At 36.3% G+C, this 21,274-nt stretch overlaps 1 protein-coding gene across 2 annotated transcripts; it reads right to left on the bottom strand.

The window, feature by feature from the left end:
• Positions 1–106: 106 nt before the first annotated feature.
• On the bottom strand, positions 107–21,013 carry slc38a5b (solute carrier family 38 member 5b). Of its 2 annotated transcripts, none has more exons than XM_053235899.1 (16): positions 20,814–21,013; positions 12,220–12,361; positions 11,507–11,576; positions 11,226–11,341; positions 10,487–10,560; positions 10,295–10,387; positions 8,998–9,079; positions 8,145–8,227; positions 5,736–5,794; positions 5,353–5,469; positions 5,004–5,083; positions 4,675–4,775; positions 3,989–4,113; positions 2,895–3,039; positions 2,616–2,719; positions 107–2,524 (listed from the first exon to the last, which is right to left on the bottom strand). In XM_053235899.1, exons 2-16 carry the CDS (start codon positions 12,276–12,278, stop codon positions 2,420–2,422), a joined length of 1,413 nt encoding a protein of 470 aa, XP_053091874.1. In that variant the 5' UTR covers positions 12,279–12,361; positions 20,814–21,013; the 3' UTR covers positions 107–2,419. The 2 variants fall into 2 exon arrangements, with proteins under 2 accessions (XP_053091874.1, XP_026772886.1); XM_026917085.3 differs by having other exon boundaries at positions 20,828–21,013.
• Between the last annotated feature and the right edge of the window lie 261 nt (positions 21,014–21,274).

Genomic DNA, 21,274 nt, shown 5'->3' with positions numbered 1-21,274 from the left:
GCTATTTTGAGTAGATTCATGATAATCCCAACTAAGTTCATTTCAATGAATACTTATGCATGGCATAACTTGTTTAAGTTCCCAAAGCAAACAAAAAAAATTCATATCATACAGAATTCATCTTTATTGGAAACTGTAAGAATGACCAAGACAACAGCCAATTCAGTAAACAAAAAACAAAAAACAGTTGATGAAATAACTTCATCAGCGGCAAAGTATCTTTGGTGTTACTGGATATCCTTTTAAAATTCTGTGTCACTTCATCAAACATTAGCACCGTCTTCTTTAAACTAGCAGAGAAGATGCAAAACTGTTGAAAGAACATGAAGAACAACACTACTGTACATGAATAGTAGTATGCACTCAGCAACAGTTCAGATTTGGGGGATAAAACAAGAAACCGGTTTGTGTTACATGAATGTACGAGGAATTTCATTCCACGCAAAATAATGTAAAAACTAACAGATCAAGTTAGACTGCATCTTTAAGCTAAATGTAAAATAGTCAAATTCACAGGTTGTAAATTGTGAAGTTCACAGTGACATTGGCATGCACAGCTAACAGCCAACAACCACACCAGCTTTGTCCAATGTGCCTCAGCTACACTGTAAACTGAGTATGAAATAGTCTGACCCACTTTATTACTGAATGAGGAATAGGATGTGCTGATTGTAGGAGATATTGGGATGATGTTTTGTTGGCTAAAAATGCCAAGTGAGGTGTCCAAGAGGTCATTAATAAATGGCAAATATTCCCTAAATATTACCCTTTATTTGAGGACCTTGTATCCATTAAATAGGCAGATTAGTCTCATCTTAACCGTGAATATTTTAGATTTTCTCCTGTGTATATGTGGATATATGTGGGACATGGATATTAGTCTGCTTTTGAAAACATATTTCACAGACACTGTTTCACAGTAACCTCTAGACTCAGAGGAAAAACAATTTAAAACTTAATTCAGCCTGTTCTGCACTGTCATATTGGCTTAAAATTAAGTGATTAAAAAATGTCTCTTTTTGGTTTCCTTCTTATTATTTGACATTGGAAATTTGTGGAGATTTTATCTGTGGCACCAAAAAAAAAAAAAAAAAAGTAAATCAACCTAAAACAAAAGGCCACAGTAGAAGTGCTAATAAATACATGATAGCCGATGGCACATAATGAGCTCTCAATTATCAAGCTTCACTCATTCATTGTGGAAAAAAAATACAGATGGAGCTTTTGCTCTAATTCTACTGACAGAATGATTTTCCTCTGAAGCTATTAGTTCAGCATTGAGTTCCATTACAGAGGTTCTAATCTGCTGTACCTTTGTTATTCAGATGAAGTTTAATCATGCATAAACAAAAAGCTATTTTGAAAAGATTAAAACTAATCAGTATACTTTCTAATTTGTCTATTCTGCTTTAAAACCACAGTCAGGGACTTGAGAGCAACAATCTGAGGCCCAGCATTGAATAAAAAAAGATTCAGGGATCAAGGTGTATACCCTGAGTTTTGAAGGCACATGATGTTTTTGTTTGTTTGTTTGTTTGTTTGTTATTTCAGTTTCATTGTTTGAGGTAATGCCAGTTGTACTTGGCACATTAAATACTGTAAAGAAGTTATATAATAAGAATAGCTATGCTATACATTTCCTGTTAATAGAACTGTCTTTATAAACCACTGATTTATAAATGGCTTATAAGTGGCTTTAACATAGCAATATGTATTTTTTTTTATGTTTTTGCCAATTTCAACATTCAGGTATTACGGTTTGTGACTTAGTGTAAAAACTTCACCCTTTACCAAAACCGGGCTTTGGAAACTTGGATAAGGTTTTCTCCTAAAAGTGAAGTGTAGCAGATCAACATAATGAAATAATCTGCTATATGTGCATGGCATAAATCTATTTGCCTTTAAACCAAGATTGAACAGAATCAATCAGGTTTTGGATTGCAGTACAAAACATGGATTTTTCCTGTTTACATTGAGGGGACAAAATAAACCATCACATCTGCTTTTTTGGGTTCTCTTACAGATGCTGCAAAAGAACTTTTAGAATTTCGCATCTGTAAGCAGTTGCAATCAGAAACCTAATTGTCATTTATCTCTGTGGATTGTCAAAGCAAATTACTGCATTCAGGATCTTGAATGTTACTGCCTCGGAAGGGCGTGATGTCATCATGTTCGGCCAAGATCCTCCACCACAAACACTCCTCTATTTAATTTGAAATATGGTGGGAAGCAGGTCCTACCCTCACTCAGTGAGGGAAGGGACCAGAGACGAGATGGGCCCAGCCTATCAGTGATTTTTTGTTTGTTTGTTTGTTTGTTTATGCTCTTCTCTCTGTTTCCAAAACTGGGTTTGAGAGAAGAGGACAACTCGATGGTGTTCTGCTGAGCATACTGGACCCCTTGTGTTTGTGGTTGGGAATTAGTGTCCCCCACCACTGCGGTTCTCTCCACTGATCCAGTCCAGGGCTATGAAAGTTAAACTCATAGACATGAAGATGAAACCCAGGGCTGTGAAGCAAATAGCCTGAAAAAAAGGTAGTATATGGACAGTTCTCAAAGATGTATCATTGAAATCCATTCATAACTGTTTGTTATTCATTAATCATTCAACTCACCTGAATTTTTGCTCTTGAGTGCAATGGCTCCTGATCTACTGGGACAATGCGGATATAGAATAGACCCGGCAGGATGAAGATCAGGCTTGGTGCAGAGGTGGCACCTGAAGACAAGGAAACACAGCATTCACTTGACAAAATTTTTCACTTAGGCAGTGCATTGATTTAGTTTTGATCAAAGCTAAAGAAACAAGAATTTTCTGACAATGTCTGAACTTTAGTTCTTTCATCTGTAGATAGATGTACGTTATTGCGATCCAAGAGAAAATTTGTACGTACCGATGATGCCAAAGATGTCTCGGATGTTGGGTACAAAGATGACAAGCAAGTTGACAGCAAAGAGGAGGCCCACAGCAATGGATATGTGACGAGCCCAGTGAAAAGGTTTCTCTGGGAAAATCAGCTGCAGTAGAGCTCGCCGAATCTAAATGAAAATCATACGTATATTTACATCACTGCTCATATGTTAAGATTGATCATGATTTGATCACTTGGCTCACTGAAACTGAAAACTGACATTACTTAAAAGTTGGCACAGATATTAAAAAGTGGACTTTTATTAATCCTTACACCACAGCACTGTAGCTTCACTCTGGGTTATGGGTTAGAAGGTGTTGATTCATTTTCTGTAACAGCACAGCTCTGACAATAGTACTGTTCCTATAATAACATGGCAGATGCTCCACATAAACAGGTTTTTTAAAAGCGTGTAATTGCTGGTATGGTGAAGTTTTCTATGAGGAGATGTTTATTGAGCATTTTTGGAAGGAGTCTCCAGTGTCAGCACATTATAAGCATCAGAGGTAAGGCTGTAACTTTATGTTTTTCAACAAAAGAAAATCTTCAGGACAGAGGACTTTGATGTATCTAGGTAACATGACAAGCTGCACTTTTGTCTTATTATAACTTCAAGAGAGAGACTAAAAGGAGGCTGGACCAAAGAGACAAAAAAGGAGGGAACAATTGTTTATAGCTGCTAATGTAAGTAATAACAAAAACTAACTTCTTTCCACAAGTGACCTTCCACAACATTAAATAAACAAATAAAAAGTATGATATGTCATTCTTTAATTATTCATAAATTGCAATAGTTGGCAAATTATATTTGCACTTTGGGTTGTGCTGTGTTTGGACAATAATCACTGAAGGCTACACTCAGTTTACTAGTACCACACCACATCAGATCAGTGGTTTAGTCAGTCAACTGCCAAGATTTAAATAATGTGTGGAAGCTTTATAGCAAACAGAGTGCTTTCATTGCACGGTGATCCTAAACCTGTCATCACCGTCTGCAGACTGTTGTTGGCACATTATTGCAAGAAAAGTGAATAACAGTGTCCAAATAGCAAGAAATTTTATATAAGTGTTGTTACCGGGAAGAGCACCACAGGAACAGTCAGTGTGACAGCTACCAGTACAGCCACTCTCACACACAGGATCAGTATGTCCAGTGGGTCCACTTTACTGTAGGTGTGCAGCAGCTCTGGCTCTGTGTTTCCTGTTCAGATCAAACAGAGAAAAAAGAGTTTACTTTAGACGACGAAAAGCCTAAAACATGTAAATCACATAAAATAGACAGTTTAGACCAAAACATACTGGAAATATGTGTGGCAGCCTGGGAAATCTCTTCACATGGTGAAATACATACAAAATTACAGGTTTCCTTAAACTGAAATATGTTTCCCTTCTGCATGTAACAACCTCAAGTAATGTTAGGGGTAAAGTCTGAAAACGGAGAAAATTTGCATTTAACAATTCTATTTCCGCTTCCAGTAAGTTGATCAAAGCATGAAATTGACTGGGTGAGGAAATCATACTAAGATAGCAAGGTTTTCGACTGTTTGCATCATGATATTTCCAGGTCGTTATAGTGAAATATATTCATGGGTTCTTAAAAGTTGAGATATCCAAGTATGAAATAGGCAAAAAATATATATATTTTGGCCAAAACACATTTTCCCTGGCCACCACACACATAACAAAATGTCTGAATGGTTTGTGGATAACGCAGTGCACAAATAAATATAAAGTATGGTGAGTTCAGATATAGAAGGCTCACCATAAAAGGTGAGGTATCCAAAGATTGCGGTCAGCAGGTACATTACAAACATGCTTAGGATGGATACATTGGCGATGGCCTGCATGCGTCGCTTAGTAGGGCTGTTAAAGAATCAGAGGAAATTTATATATTATTAATAAGTTATGCTAAATTATCATAAAATACGCCTGAAAACAATTTATATCCAAAATAAAGAATAAATGTAAATAACTTATTTATGAAACTGTGTCTGTCATATGCCACTAAATCTACTTGCTCAAATGGCTCACATGGCAAATATTTGAAATTCTTCATATTTTCTCATTTGCAACGTGTGCTCCTAAACATACTTGCGCAATTCAGTGTAGATAGGCAGCACTTCAGGATGGCACACAAATGCAAAGGCCAAAATGGGAACTGTATAGGCCGTCTGCAAAACATATAAAGAAAAAAAGGTAATGAGAGTAGGGAGTAAAGTATAAATGGAGTAGTCCAAGAGAATTCATCTGAAAGCATCTGTCACCTGTCACTATAGTCAGGCCACCAGTGACATGGTAACATGACCTGGATGACCGGAAGATTTACCATACTGGATTACTTTTTCTTAAAATATTGTAGATAGCCTTTGACCTTTGATAGATCTGTCACGATTATATCCACCTCTGACAGATGAAGAGGAGACAGCTCTGTTTCACTGACCTGCTGGTTGATAGTGAAGTACTTGGCCTCACATTCTTCTTCTTTTGTGATATTGACTGTAGTGTAATTGCTGAAATCCTCCAGAGGACAAGGGATGTTGAACTTCTTATAGATGACCTAGATCAGAATGAGACAAATAAGGAAGAAAGAGAGAAAGAGGGGAAGGATGATTGATAACAGAAGACACTGAGTAACAGTGAAAGTAAAGCAATTTGAACTCTCTCGAATCAGAACATTCAGAATTCCTGTAGCAGTTAAATTAATGCTAACCACTTAAGCAATTTCTACACAATTGTACTGCTGAAATGCAGTGTGGTACAGTATATAGGTTTAAATTAATCCTGTGAAAGAAGCATGACTTTTCTGTCCCATTTGATACTCACTGCGATGAGGAAGAAAACCATGCATGTCAGTGAGAAACCACTGGTGTAGCCCAGATACCCTACAGACACACATGCCACAACTTTACATTAACCGTATTAAACTTCACTATGTGTGCTTATATACTTCTAATTCATTGCTGAAGTGATATTCCGCATGTAGGCCCATGCTCTGATATTCTCCTGTTCTGTTTCTCTGATATTCTCCTGTTCTGCTTTATTTTGATTAGGTACTTTTCATAGCACTATTATGAACTCGCTACTTTTTTATTTCTCAACTCTATGTTTTCTCAAAAGATACTAGACCTTTTGAAAAGAGACAGTAAAGCTGCAGTCAGTACAAATCTAAATCAAATCTAAAGAAAATATACATGTCTTTTTCAAATGCTGAAATAATATATAATATATTTAGATAGTTTGATGTATAAGGAAATCTAAAACAATTACACTATTACATATTTTATATATGTTTTACATATGATGACATATGTTAAATATATTTGGAATTTTCGTTCCTATTTGGATAGTTATATTCATTCAAATTTGGATATGTAGTAATATACATGAATATACATTTTTTTCCATGTGAAGTATGCTACATATATTCTTATTTGCTCTCCTTCATATGAATATGATTCTCATGTGTGCAAAACTGAACTGAATTCATGTTTGTCTAGTCGTATTTCAGGATTCACAAAATTCTTTCTTGTGAAATCCACAGGGAAGTAAAAATAATTCTCACCATTGCATTCCAGGCTTCCTGGAGGTGAAGTTCAGAATTTTACTCTGCATGGTTTACCATAATTACAAAGCAAACTATTTATTGCTCTGCAGGCAGTTGCACCATACGAACATAATTTTGAACTTAATTCAGGGTGTAAACCATATGTTACTAAATACTTGGAAACCATATGCTGAGAGCAGGGTGGTGCAGAATTTCAGCTGCACCAGAGACACTTAAGGTATGTAATACGTAGCACGTAAAGTGATCGTAAATCAAAAATTTGTCACACAGAGAGATGTATTTCACCATCACCAGCCAATCAGAAATACAATTCATCATAAACAAGAAATACTACATTCATGACAGAGATGTGGGGAAGAGGTTAATGTCAATCTTTCTTAGTTTAACGTTACTTCAAGCAAGTTCTCTCTCTCTCATGTCTTTTGAATTTGCAATTTGTATTTGTATTTATATTTGTATTAGGCTCTTGTACAACAAAGGCATTTTTATTAACAACCCAGAGCAACGAAAGACAGCAAAATGGCAGCAATTTGAATTTTAAAGCATTTGAATAACAGAATAAAGTGTAACATTACGTTAGTGGTAAAATGTTACAAATATTTTGTGCCGGTAATATTAATTTGACCTATGATATTTTACATTTACATTTATGTTTACATTTATGGCAGTTATTCAGAGTGACTTACAGAAGTGTTTAGTACTCAGGGACTAAGAGTACCATCAGTCTAAAAACCCTGTTATGGAGGTTAGTACAGTATGAAAACTATACACGACGAGGATTTTTGTTTTAATTAACAAACCACTATTTTAAATGCTTGGTGAAGAGGTATGTCTTTAGTCTTTGTTTGAAGACATACACTGACTCAGGTCTTTAGACAGCTAGGGGAAGTTCTTCCCACCACCTGGGTGCCAGGAGAGCTTTAATGCATTTGTTTCTTGTACCCCGAGAGATGGTGGATCCAATCGAGCAGTGCTAGAAGCTCAGAGGGAGCATGGTGCAGATCAGGGTGTGATTTAGTGCTTTAACTAAGTTAAGATAGATGGGTGCTGGTCCACTTTGTAGGCAAGCATCAGTGTTTTAAATCTGATGTGGGCAGCTACAGAAAGCCAGTGGAGTAGAAATGGGGTGGTATGGGAGGATTTGGGGAGGTTGAAATAAGTCATGCATCTGCATTCTCGATTAGTTGCAGGGGTCAGATGGTGTGCAGAGGCAGACCTGCCAGGAGTATGTGGAAGTAGTTCAATCTCGAAATGACAATGGAATGAGCAAGTGGCCTCTGTGGATAGAAACTGCCAAATCCCCCTGATTATGTAATGGAGAAACCTGCATGAGCGAGTCTGTTAAGTGATGTGAGGTGAGTAGGACAGCTGGTTGTCCAGGACTACCCTAAGGTTGTGTACAGTGACAGGTGGTGAGATGTGAGAGTTGACCAGGTAGAAGTACTGATGTACTGAATTCTTAAATTTTGAGTTAGCCTCGTTACACCGTTTTATATAAAAAATAGCCTTAAATAAAAATTTTAGAGAGCTTATGATCCATTTGTGTGTGTGTGTGTGTGTGTGTATATGTGTGGCTGGGTGTTATAGGCGGAGAGATGAATACGCTAAAAATCTAAAAATACAAGAATATGAGTTAATAAACTTATTTAAGTTAATAATAGACTTACCAAGCTGTCTCATCATGGCCAGTGGAAGAATAATACAGATAGACACAATGATGATCAAATAGTTGCCATTCAAGTACCACTGTCTGGATAAAAATCAAATAGGTTGTTTAGAACTACATATAGTAAGTATTGAAAGTTCATACTACAATAAAATACTCTAATGTTTAATTCTTTCAAAACCTTATTTAATCCCTTAAACTCCCAGAAGCTGATGCATTTCCTACTTTCATAGCTACATACCTATGCTATTAGCTTCACTGTAGTTAATGAATAATAAACTTTAACATGAATAACTCAATAAAAAGCTGGGAGTTGAGGAGTTAATAGACTACCGCATGCTTGTTCATGCTAATGTGACTTGGGTGCATGGGCTAATTAGCAAAAGTACTAGCAAATTGAGTGTAGCCTTATTTTTTATGTAGCATTAAATGAATCTGAATGAATTTAAAACCAGAAACTTACACTGTAACCTAAAGTTTGTTTAGATCTTGTTGCTTTTTAAGGTGAAACAGTATGAAAATTTAACTACCAACCCATTTTGTTTTCAGGGCCATTAACATAGTTTTATTCAGTAACATATGTGAGCTTGTGCTACCATAAATCACCTGTTTTTAGTCTACATAAACAGAAATGCAAAATGATATAATCCATTGTGTATTTATTTCAGACACAGTATGACGAATGTCAGACCATGACACTTTATGTAGTGATGTAGTGACAACAAAACTGTATAGAACACTATCCATTCAATAAATGTCAAGATCATAGGTACCAGCAGCACTTCCTCAGCTACATTAATTAATCTTGCAAACATTTTCACTATGAGCAATAATAAGTTGGTTTTGCATCTTACCCGTTGCTATGATGAAGACCCAAAAATGCTTGAATGACCAAAGGTAACTCATATTTCACAATGAAGAGATAGCTAGACATTGCTGAAATAAACACAAGCAGATAGAGAGAGATGTAACAAAATGAAATAATAAGAAATTGCTCTGTGCTATAATCCACCTACTCATAAGAGTAAGTAGATTTGATCATTATTCATAATATATGTCTGGATCACTGGGAATTTTTATAGAGCCATGGTTCACAAAGTGGGGTCTCTGAACCACAGCTTGGTGTCCTGATTGTTAAATTTTGTTATCATTATCAAAGTTAGTATATTTAGTATTGAGTTCTTATATTATTAGGCTCTCTTGAATTGAATGGATTTATTCCATAACTCTCAAAAATAATAACTTAAAAACAAATAAATAGGCCTATAAATAATAGAAAAAAAAAAAATGCTCTTACTTAAATCTAATTTTATTTAAAAAAAAAAAAACATGTTCTGTGAGTGTAAAGTTCAAGAATAAAAAGTTATATGGCCCAGTAAATAACCAAAATAGAATTGTGCACATTTAACTGAGCCTAATATTTAAAAAAAAAAAAAAAATTTCTTAGTCATCCCCACCTACGCACTGTAAGCCATTGTCCTGCCCAGTCTGGCAACATTTTTGACGTAAACAGTGACAATGTACCACAACACTTCATAGTGTACATCTATACAGCTTGTCATTACCTTATCTAGACTGTCAGTGACATTTTAATTTTAAGGGGTGAATGACCAAAATCTTGGCTGGGAACTGGGACTGGGAACAATTGGGGATGATATGCAACATAAATAAGCATATTGCCATTCCATATCAGACGTGACATGTGTCCTTTCAGCATGCCTCATAGATCAAACATACTGAAGGCCACTCTTTTGATACGAATATTTTTTAACTCTAGTTGATTTCACTAGAGTTTTTGACTCTAGTGCCTGCTACAGCAGGATAGAAAAGTAATAATAACAAGATTTAGCAATGTAACCATAAAGTAGATTTATCTTGAAGGGGCTGTCAAGTTTATGTTGATATCATGTGGCTGAAAAAATATTTCTTCTGTCATTATTTTGGCTGTACTTTTTTTTTAATGAACTGGGAATCTATGAAGCATTTTATGACTTATTCCATGGATTTCAGAGAGCTGGCTCTTTGAAGGGTCTCAGTTACCATAAATTACCAATGCTTTAAAAACAGAAAGCTTTGCCATCAGTCTATAATGGAAAGTAATATAAATTACTTAGCATCTGAATTCATATGAACTCTTGTTCTCTAACTCACCTCCAATGTTGTGCATTGTTATGACAATAGCTGCCAGTATTTTTCCCAGGTGACCGAATGCTCTCTTGCCAAGCTGCTCATAGGCACGAATACCTGCACACAGACAGAAGTAGTCAACTAACTCTGTGCAAAACTTGAGGCGTGGTAAAATTTCTTTGAGTGCAGCCTTATATTATTATTGCCTTGTCTTACCAACAACTCCAGCACTCTTCAGAAGAAGATGGATAGAATAAGATGAAAGAATAGCAATACACATCAACAGGAACCTGTAAAAAAAATTGGAACAGAATACAAATTACTGTACTGTACTGCAGTGTGTGTATTTGAATGTGCTACCAGTAGGGCAAAATGTTTTGTGTGTGTGTGTGTGTGTGAGATGACTGCAACCTTTCCAACAGGCAGACCTACAGTAGAGACCTTGCCAACTGTGCTGCTATATTTAATGCTGCAATTTGATTTGGGAACCTTGTGTTTCTTCATTATCGCTACTCACCAGTTCAGCACACAAACCTCCTATTTCACAGTGACCTAGTTATTTAACAGCAAATACCTGAAGTGAAGATTGTACATTCTTACTGGTAGGAGTAAATTTGTGTCTGGTAATCTTCATTTTGGATTAAGAGTGCACTACACACTACAAGGCGCTACTAAATACCTGTTGCCTAAAATTAAAAGCTTCGGACACTCTACGTCCTGTCTTATGCATGCAGGAACATGGGAAATATATAAGTTGCATGCAGGAACATGGGAAATATACAACTGCGGCCTCCATTAGCTGGTATACGAGCACACCTAGTTGTGTACTGTGTGTGTTCTGAGTCTGACTTCAGTAAGCCATGTGAAATTCAAAGCAATGTGACAGTATTTTGCAGCATGTTGTGATACTGTGCTGAAGCAATAGTGCACTGGTGATGCAGTGTGACATACTCACAGGAACATAATTATGCCAGTGTTGGACATGGCATATGACAGTCCCAGGATTCCACTGCCCATGATGGCATTGCTGAGGTTAAACACAGACATTCCAAATGAGGTCTTCCCTTCAAACTGCCAGAGACACAAAGATAATATGCTTACAGTGTCAAAAACATGCAGGAAATTGCAGCATACAGACAAGGGACAGGATGGTGAGTATATGTGAGTTACACTGTTATATTGTATAAATCCATGTTATTATACTGAGTACAGCTTTATACATTTTTCTGCACTTACATCTGTAAACTGAGGGGGTTTTTTCCCGTTGTTCTTATGTGGTAAAAACTGTTCTTGCTCTGGTGAGAAACTGCATATTTCCAAAAATGAAAGAGAAGAAAAACCATTGGCATCAATTCATCATTGATCATTAAGCTGGAATGCAGATGTTTTGTTGCTATTCTACTAAATCCTTCTTTTTGGATTAACAATGTATTTACAGTGATGCATTTAAAGTTCATTCATTCATCCTTAGTAATTGCCTTGTCAGGGTTGCAGTGGGCCTGGTAAGGCCACTAGATTGTTTATATTTTGGGAAATAGAACTAACTAAGTTCATTAGATAATGCTGTGGACTGGTACAAACAAAGGTAATAACCGTGTGGAATTAAAAAAACAGTTCCACACACATCTTTATTGAAAAAGAAAGAAAGAAAGAAAGAAAGAAAGAAAGAAAGAAATCACGTTCCAGTTTAGACCACATCTACTTCGGGTTTAAATCTGAATACAGATACAGATGCAAATATTTGGAGCACTAAGCAGATACAGATACAGAGAGATACAGTGGCATTGTATTACTTTGCTAATGTAGTTCATAATGTGACCATTTCTACACTGCCCTAGTTCTGGATATTGATGCTTAAATTTTGCTTTCAAGTTTTCCAACAAGTCATTAAGTTTTTGGGGCTTTTTTTAGGTGTTAGCAGGTTATGGGCAAACAAATAGGACACATACCCATCTTCCAGAGGCTGGAATTCCTGGTGGTGTCCATTTGATAGTTTCTGAAGTTCCATCTTTGTATCTTTTAGTGTATTATTACAGAGAAGTGAAATAAGTCTTAGTAAAGCTGGTCTGAAAAAAAATGCCTAGTGTTGATCTGAAAGACAAAACAACAATACAGGAAACATTTAGTTTTTCTTTCTTTCTTTTAGCAAGTTATTTTTAACATCAACAAAAACACATTAAACATAATTATTAATACCATTTGGAAAATGTTACATAGCTGATTAATGACATTAATGTTCTTTTTATTGTGTCTCTACCAAGTTAAGTGCAAAGAACTGGACAAGTTCTCAAGCTGGAGGCAGTCGAAGAAAAAACTTGAGCTCCATGTGGCTTTTTTCCCACTCTCCAAAATTTGATTGGTTCATCAGAGCTCATGTTTCAGGAGAAGACCTGAGCATGGGTTACAGCCTATTTTTCATGCCTAAGAATTTCCATACACTGGTGAGCTTAATGTCCAAACTCTTTTTTTGTTGTATTTGCTGAGATACATGTGTCATTCCCAGGCTGAACAAGCAGTGGCATGTGAGGTCTATTACAGTTAGTTTTATTTTTAATGCAGGTGATAAAAACACACACTGTCCCCATGCAGAATAAAGTAATACTTGTTCTCTCTCTGTGGTGGTTAGATGTTGTGAAAAGCTGTGGGAAAACTCAATACAACACATTGCTATTTAATATGAAATTTATACTCAGACACAGTCTACTGTTTTTCCCCGTACTCGAATTGGCTACGTGGCTCAGAAGCCGAAAGTTTGGAGGCTGTCCAGACAAGCCTGCCAGCTGTAACTCCCACACACTTTTCTGATCTCTGCCTTGTAGACTGATGTCTAGTACATTTGATAAGTTTTGCTTTAGTGCCTTTTTTTCCACACATGACCCTTCACATGCTTGTCTTTCCATATACACACATGTGAATGTACATATGGGTGATAAATTAAAGGAAAAATAACAATGTGTTAGTAAGGTGTTGGGTCACCACAAGATACCAGAACAGCTCAGAACTAATCAACATGCCTTGCAATATATTCTACAAGTCTCTGGAACTATACTGGAGGGATTAACACTATACTTCCAAAAGTTTCCCTCAGCTGTTATTTTGATGATGGTGGTGAAGACCGCTGTCTAACATCAAGCATTTAACATACAGCATGGTCCAAAATCTCCCATAGGTGTTCAGCTATGTTGAGATCTGGTGAATGTGAAGCTCATAGCATATGATCTACGTCATTTTTATACTAATCAAACCACTCGGTGAGTCCTTGTGCCCTATGGATGGGGAATTCTTATCCTGGAGACCATTCTCATCAGCCTGGAAATGTTTAGGATAAAGTGATTAGTCAGAATAACTTAGTACTGATTTACACTGACTCTTTCCTCTATGGGGACAAGTGGCTCCCCATAGAAATATGCCTCCACAACAAAACAGAGTTATTGTTTTTTCCACCTGTCTGTATGAGCTTCATGTTAGAATTCTCAACATCTTGAGTAGGGAAAAAAAATTCTTCATATATTCCTATATGGTCAAGAATATTATGCCTCGAATACCTAGAATATTATACAGCAAAGAGTCAAACTGCAAATAAAGTGTATACCAGATGGATTATAAATCTAGTAGCATGTGTTCAATTAAGTTAAATATATCTTGGGAATTCCTACTGCAAGGTCAGTAACAGGTTCAGCTATAAAAATATTATGCTTCATGACTCATAGACATTAGAATGCTTGCTAAGGCAGGAGCAGATAGAGCAGAAAAAAGAGCAAATTATTTCAGGAATTATAGACTCTGTTTCAAAAAAAATGTTAAGTAAATCTTTAGTAATAAACTAACTTTCTGCAAATATTAGATAGTTTTATATAAAATTAATACAATTTTGGATGCAAATTTGGTTATGATTTTTTCTTTGCCTTAGTGATTAGATTTCATTTCAAATATTTCAAACTATAGTGCCACATAATAGAAGTATTTTATAGGAATATCATAGATTTAAAGCAACAGTGAATGTGTATTACATGTATTACTAAAACTAGCATAACAATATTTCCTATGTGATTTTATTTAATCATTAATTATCTCTGTTATAATAATATGCTCAGTTCAAACATATTACATGTTGCCCACTATCTCCATAGCCAACTACCTTTAGCAACCTATAGCAAGCTCATTTGTGTGTGTGTTTTTCTGGTGCCATTATTTTGGTTTTTATTTTTGGATTTACCCATTAGGGTCTGCTATGTGGTGATTTTCTCTCTTTGTTTTGACCTTTTTCCATTCTCATGGCACTAGACTTGATTCTACCTGCCTTACCTTATTACAAAAGACTTTGCTGAAAACATAGATCTGCAAAAAGTTACATGGACATGAACTCCAGGTGGAGCATAGTAAGTGAAACTCACAACACATAGTCATTTACATTAAAAGCCTAACCTATCACTCTCTACTAAAGCAAAGCTCAGAACATTTTACAAACTTTGTTATGTAATTCTTGACAGGAACAACAGAAACTGTACAACTACTCTGCAGACACAAAACAGTGAGACTTTAATATCCAATTCCTTAGTCAGTTTATCTGGCTGCACATGTGTGTGAAATTTGTTAGGGATCTACCCAAATTTACCCCCAATTTTTATTCCTAACTGGGTTTAGAACAATTGTTGTGGTTAGTGTATGAAGTCAACCTGCCCTTAACCCTTGTTTGTCAAGGATAAGCCCTCTCCCTCAAACAGTATATCCTACCGTCCATTTCCTCAGGTAATTTAATAACTGAGTGTAGATGAATATAAACAAAGGTAAATATCTGGAAAACCATGTATCTCAGACAGACCAACATAAGTGATTGAGCATGTCTTTGTTTGGCCCTTAATGCACCTCATGCCCTCAGCTCCCCAGCAAGAGTGGATAGACTTTGTTCATCACTGGAAAGTAGATCACTCTAGTGTTTTGCTGTTTACTAGACTAATGGAAGATTGCAGAACTGCAGTTACATGCAACTCCTTCACTTAGATACTCACTGACAGGCTGCAAATGTCCACCGTAACAATCACAAGCTGAAAATCTACTACACAAAAAAAAAAAAAAACTGTCTTTGCTTGTGATACCCATGAGTGTATCAGACTATTTTAGGATATCCCTACTTAGTGACATATGATACAGTCAGTTCTTGGAAGAGTAAGAAAATTACTCTCTATATCAAGCAATGTATCCTGTTACCCTGTCACACACAAAGGCATCAAATCAGTACAGATGCACTCATTGCCCTTAAATATCAGGACCTCTGCAAGGTATTTAATAAGTATAAACAGCAACTCAGCTACTCCTTCACTGGAGTTGAACTTTGAACTTTCTCTGGGGGAAGAGGATTTCACTTACCAGAGCATGAAAATTCTGCAGTGAAAACAAAGAACAGACAGACTTCACTATGCATTGACTATCAGGGTCTAAATGCAATAACTAAAAATTGTTATCTATTACCTTAGTAGTAGCAGTCATAGAACAGGTGAGCAGGAGCAACAGTGTTTAACAAATTACACTTGTGTACCATATTTAATTAGAATGTAAGACTATGTTTGTTACCAGCAGATAGCATTTTAAACACAATTATATGCTATCTGGTCTCATCAATGCCCCATCCAATTTCCAGACATTCATTAGTAATTTATGTTAGTTAAATGTGTAATAATTTTTGCTGAAAGATATACAGTATGTTATGGTGAAGAAGTGTGAATTCCTCAAACCTGCTATGGAATCCGTGGGGTTTGCTTTTAGCAGAAGCTGTCAAGTGGGCTTTTATTGTCATTCCTCTATATAGCTTGTATACATTGGAACGAAATGTTGTTTCTCCGGGACGATGGTGCAGCACAGAACAGTACATAAGACTACAAAAAGTGCAATACGCAACAGTGTGAGATGAGTGCAGGACAATAAATATGAAGAACAAGACAATAAATACACAGAACAATAAGCTGTCAGGGTGAATAAAAGCAAAAATATAACACACTGAAGCTGTCTTAGAATGGTGACAACCCAACAACACATAGGACCTTCAAAGGCTACTAGGCTTTGCTTATACAGATGGTTTACTTGTGGGTTTATTTGTGGGCACCTCTAACACAGCAAAACAAAATGCCAGGGAATCCCTCTTTGTACCATTTTTCTCAGAGATTTTCTTTGTTCAGAGGTAAAAATGTTTTTTTTTTTTTTACAAATTCAATTTAAGTCTTACTGTTCCAAAATGTAAGCACTGCACACCAATGACTACTCACTTAAATGAAAGGACAGACATGTACCAAAATATGGTTTAAACATTCATTTTACTAAATAAATTAATAAACTATGACATAACCTGTCAGCTGTATTTTATTGTTTTCTTGTTGTAACATGATTTTTTTGATGGTAAAAGTATGTGGTTTGGGATGTCCCACATACTTGGCTATGTTATGCTGGGAGTTCCGATAGGCTGTAAAGATGTCCTGAGGCTACATGCCTGTTTGGTTATTGAGTGCTCCACAACAACGAGACAACGAGAAAGCTCAAATTTCATATGCGGATAGATAACTTATTATTTTAACTTAGAACTTAAAATGTATAACTTAAAAGATAACAAGCAGTTTTTGTTGATATCATCACAATTTTCTTTATACGAAAGCTCTTTTTGCACAGTAGTCATGCTGTACAAGAGCACATCATCCTTTTCTAGTCCTCCTGTTCATTGTTACGCTTGAGTATATCAAGTTAGGTAAACATTTCAAACCCCTGGCAAGCTCATTGAGCATTATTCTTCATCCATTTCACACCTACAGACCTGAAACTGAAAGCTCCAAGGCCAAATCTCTCTCTCTCTGTTACATAAAGCCACCTCCCAACCACAAGCACTAGATCCAATTCCAAATGCTCATTGTGTCAGTGTTCAAAAGCTGAAAACTGGCACACGGAAGGGTGTATACACAAAGTGCAGAGAATCAATCAGATTTCAACCTTCAATTTTATGAAGGCTGTGACTAGCTTTAATTTAAGGGTAATGATAATCCCAGTTCTTAGTACACATAGTCCATTCATTTCAGGTTAATATAATTAATTAAATAAACAAATATAATCATTACAAATGTCATGTTGAGTACTTATTTGTGAATGACTACCTGCCTGCAACCCACAGGTATCACTAGACGCTGGTTATCTGCCCTGGTGATGCTGTACCAGGTCTATAATGCAGCATTTTCCAGTTCCTGTTGATTTCCTTTGCCTTTAGCCTTCATCTTGTCTATGTGAGTACTCAGCGATGCCCAAGTTGGTTACTAACTTGGCTAATAAAGGACATTGCACTTTTTGTCCTTGAAATACACTATAGTTATGTTAATAGTATGTTTCAGGCCATTGGTCTGCTGAAAGATAAGGTGAAGTGTTTTGAATCTAGTGGCAGCCATACATGCACGTGACACACAGGTGCAGTGGGTTCATTTTAGCACATTTCCTCACACTGATACAGGTTAATCTTAATCCCAACTCTTAGATGATTATGACCTGCTTTACTGTTACAGACATGTAATTGAGCTTTATGTTTAGAGACAATAGCAACAGATTCTTGATGCAAATAACATACACAGCCAATAAAATATCATATAGTCTTAAAATAACAAAGCAGAAATGTACAACGGGCCAACAAAAAAAAAAACAACAGCAGCCATTTTGCCCCCGTCTTGGCCCCCTGGGGTGAAAAAGGCTGTTTCCTATATGGGCCACCTATATCTTTTGAGTTAAACCTCATTTCAAATGTAATGAGCTGAGGTAAAACGCCAAAATAACTACTACTATAATTACCGTCAAATTACCTACAGACTGTGCTGTGTAGTTTTCCAAAATATCTGGAATATATATTAGTTCTGCAAGTTGGATTGTATTTACAGAACAAAGAACCATTGAAACTCAAACTGTATCTGAACCAGAAAACACTCAAAATCTCATGGAAATATCTGTCATTAATCTCAACGTATGCCAACCACAAAATGTCTCTTCCGTTCACCAGGAGGAGGAGCGAAGGGAAAGGAGGAGTAAAGGGAAAGGAAAACTTTTCTGATGCAAGACTACTCTTGTTTTCTCACCCCTCCTCCCAGTGCCTCACTGATCATAAGCAAAAGGAACCTAGTCCAGACCCATGGTCCCTTGAGGCAAGTTATTTCTTTTTCTTTTCACAGCCTGCATGTCACTGGACATCATAAGACCTTGCAGCCCCAAAAATCAGTCAACAATGAGGAGGGACAAATGTCTGACTGAAATCAATGTTATTTACTTAACCTTCTTAACATTCTGTTTAAATGTTCAGGGGTTTGGAAGACATACTGGGGCGTTAGACTTGATGTAAGTGTGGGGCGCGATAACCCCTGCTTGCATCCACTGATAAGAGATAATTACATAATCACTACAAACTGTCTTGCATAGAAAATTGGGTACTTCACGTGCTCACTGCTGTATTCATATGTAACTGTTGCTAAGAACCACAATGTTTATGTTCAGCTCTGTTGACTCGAGCAGACATTATTTTAACCCGTATTTTAAGTCATAAGGGGAGGTGCTTACTTTGTGTATGATACGCTCCACACTCCACACTTGCTGCTCAAGTTAAACAACTCTGAGCTCTCCACCCATTTCACTAACATTCCTTAGTCTTTTTTTTTCTTTCCTCATCTCACTATTTCTCTACAGAATCTCATGCTCCTCTTGTCATGCAAGCACAAGCTTCACAATAAAAGACTAATGAATGGCAAACCATAAGTATTTAATTCTACACAATTTTTTTATGTCACGCTCAGAACATATTAGGCTTGCCTGTACTTGAATTCTTGAATTTCTGTACCCAAGCAATACTGTCACTTTTCTCTTGACTGAATCACAAGGCCCCAGACATATACATGCTTCAGATAATCCATGAACATGCCCTCTGCATTTAATATTTGGACATGTTTCCCTGAAACCAAAATGAACTGCTTGTAGTGGGCTGGATTAAAAAAAAACAAAACAAAGCAAGCCTTTTTCATTTTGATCAAACATGTGAGTGAACAGCACGAGTTGTGCTAACTGCATTCAAGACATTATTGTTGATTACATGTTGACTTATCTATTAGTACCTCATATTCCTTTTCCATCCCTTGAACTTCCTCAGACACAACAGAGGAGGTTGGCTATGACCGGGACATCCTCTCTGTGTAACTGAGGAAGCCATTTGATACAAATCAATTGTGGTGGCTACAACTTCAGTGTGAGCATTATACCCTGAGAGCCAACAAAATTAGCCACATTCCATGTGGTTTCCACTTGACAGTCATTTCCCCTGATAATAGTGGTGTGCTCTGACAGTTTTAGGATGTACGCTGTGTTCTATACAATTTCCTCAATACACAATGCTTGATAACTTACAATGTGTAATAAATCCATGTAACACAAATTACACAATCACCACACAATTCCACTATGTTTTGGTTTGCTAAAACAACACAAGGCTCTGTTTATGCTCTTTTCCACATGGGCTCTGCTAACGTGGGTGCTACCAGCATGTACAGTGTTTTTGCTTGTGGCTTGTGGTTACACCCCCAAACAATATAAATTACGCCTCACTGTTTCATTCTATCAAATTATTCACATTGCCTTGGGGCAACTTTTTTCACAGTGATACATAAACTTAATTAATTAGAGGTCATTTAGTTTATCCATATACTCCCTCAGTAAAGTAGATAGTGTGTTTTAGAATCTGTTGGATGTTAGGCCACTTTTCACTAGTAGTACTAAGTGTGTTTGCTGTTCTTCAAGTTATTCAAAATGGTTCCAAGAGCGCAGTGAATATGTGTGAAGTAACAACAACAGGAAGGAAATTATTGCTTTTGACACAAATATTTGAGGAATTAGACTATGTAAACCTATGGAGGACTGTCTAAAGGTATAAAAAAAAACGGTGTCCTTTACTGAGTGGTAGATCTCTTAAGCTTTCTTCTCCCTTGCCTGTAAAAGACATTAGTAGCCAAGGTGGCATAAGTGCAAGCGGGTCAGAATGTAGGTCGTCAATTTTTTAGATTTTTTTAGAAGAGTGCCAGAGTGAACAGGACTGTGTTTAAATTAGACAGCCATTTATATATGAATCCACTTCTTTTTTTTTTCTTTTTTTTAAGAAACATGGCTGATTTAATCTTGTGCTCTGATCCAGCATTTTTAATACATGACACCAAAATTTGACAGTGCTCTGTGTGAATTAAAGTATATTATAAAAATGTTCATCACTTTCAAAAATTTCCATATATTCTGTATTTTTTTATTATTATTTCCCCTGCTCTTTTTAACAAACAGAAAAAGAATGGTGTTGTGGCTGTTCTTTTAGTTTCTACTAGTACAACCCGATCAGACAGACAGTTAACAGAGCAACAGAAAAGTATGCTAATAGATGATAACACTTTTAAAAGGTGTATATGCGCTTGTAAAGTCCAAGCCCTTCCTTTCAAGAACAGCAGTTTGTTTTATGGCCCGTGCACCATGCCAAATTAGTTGTAAAAACAAAGCCTCTTACCTTTTTTTTTTTACCTTTTGAAGTTGCAGTTGAGGTTTTCTCAAATGTAGAAATGGAAAAGCATAATCTGTGAAGGTTTCTTGGTTGAAAAGTTTGTTGTCACTCTAATTGAGAAGAAACCAAAAGAAGAGCCAAAAGTAAAGAGGACACTAGAGATCCAGTGAAGGGAGCAAGTGAGCAGGGGGAGAAAGCACATGTGTGGAGGAGGAAAAGGGCTGAAAGGCAGGGCTGTTCACAACCACAGTCTCAAATTTCATGTGATGTCACACATACTACTGAAGTCACTTCTAGAGCAAGTTTAAACAGGACAGTACTTTTTTTCCCCCTTCAATATGTCTATACTTACCATGCTAAAAATGAGTTGCATTTCAATAAAATGATATATATATATATGTATATATATATATATATATATATATATATATATATATATATATATATATATATATATATATAACTTA

This window comes from Pangasianodon hypophthalmus, chromosome 8, assembly GCF_027358585.1.
Source record: "Pangasianodon hypophthalmus isolate fPanHyp1 chromosome 8, fPanHyp1.pri, whole genome shotgun sequence".
Classification (NCBI taxonomy): Eukaryota; Metazoa; Chordata; class Actinopteri; order Siluriformes; family Pangasiidae; genus Pangasianodon; species Pangasianodon hypophthalmus.
The sequence above is the reverse complement of the archived record's forward strand: the minus strand, read 5'-3'. Positions and strand labels throughout refer to the sequence as shown.

What these genes read in the sequence shown, in the direction of transcription:
- slc38a5b (XM_053235899.1), bottom strand. Translation starts at nt 12,278, where the DNA reads ATGGAACTTCAGAAACTATCAAATGGACACCACCAGGAATTCCAGCCT. An exon ending in ACTGGCATAATTATGTTCCT is followed by an intron (nt 10,561 to 11,225) that starts GTGAGTATGTCA and finishes TTTTTTTTACAG; the next exon opens with GTTCCTGTTGATGTGTATTG. An exon ending in ACTCAAGAGCAAAAATTCAG is followed by an intron (nt 2,525 to 2,615) that starts GTGAGTTGAATG and finishes CCTTTTTTTCAG; the next exon opens with GCTATTTGCTTCACAGCCCT.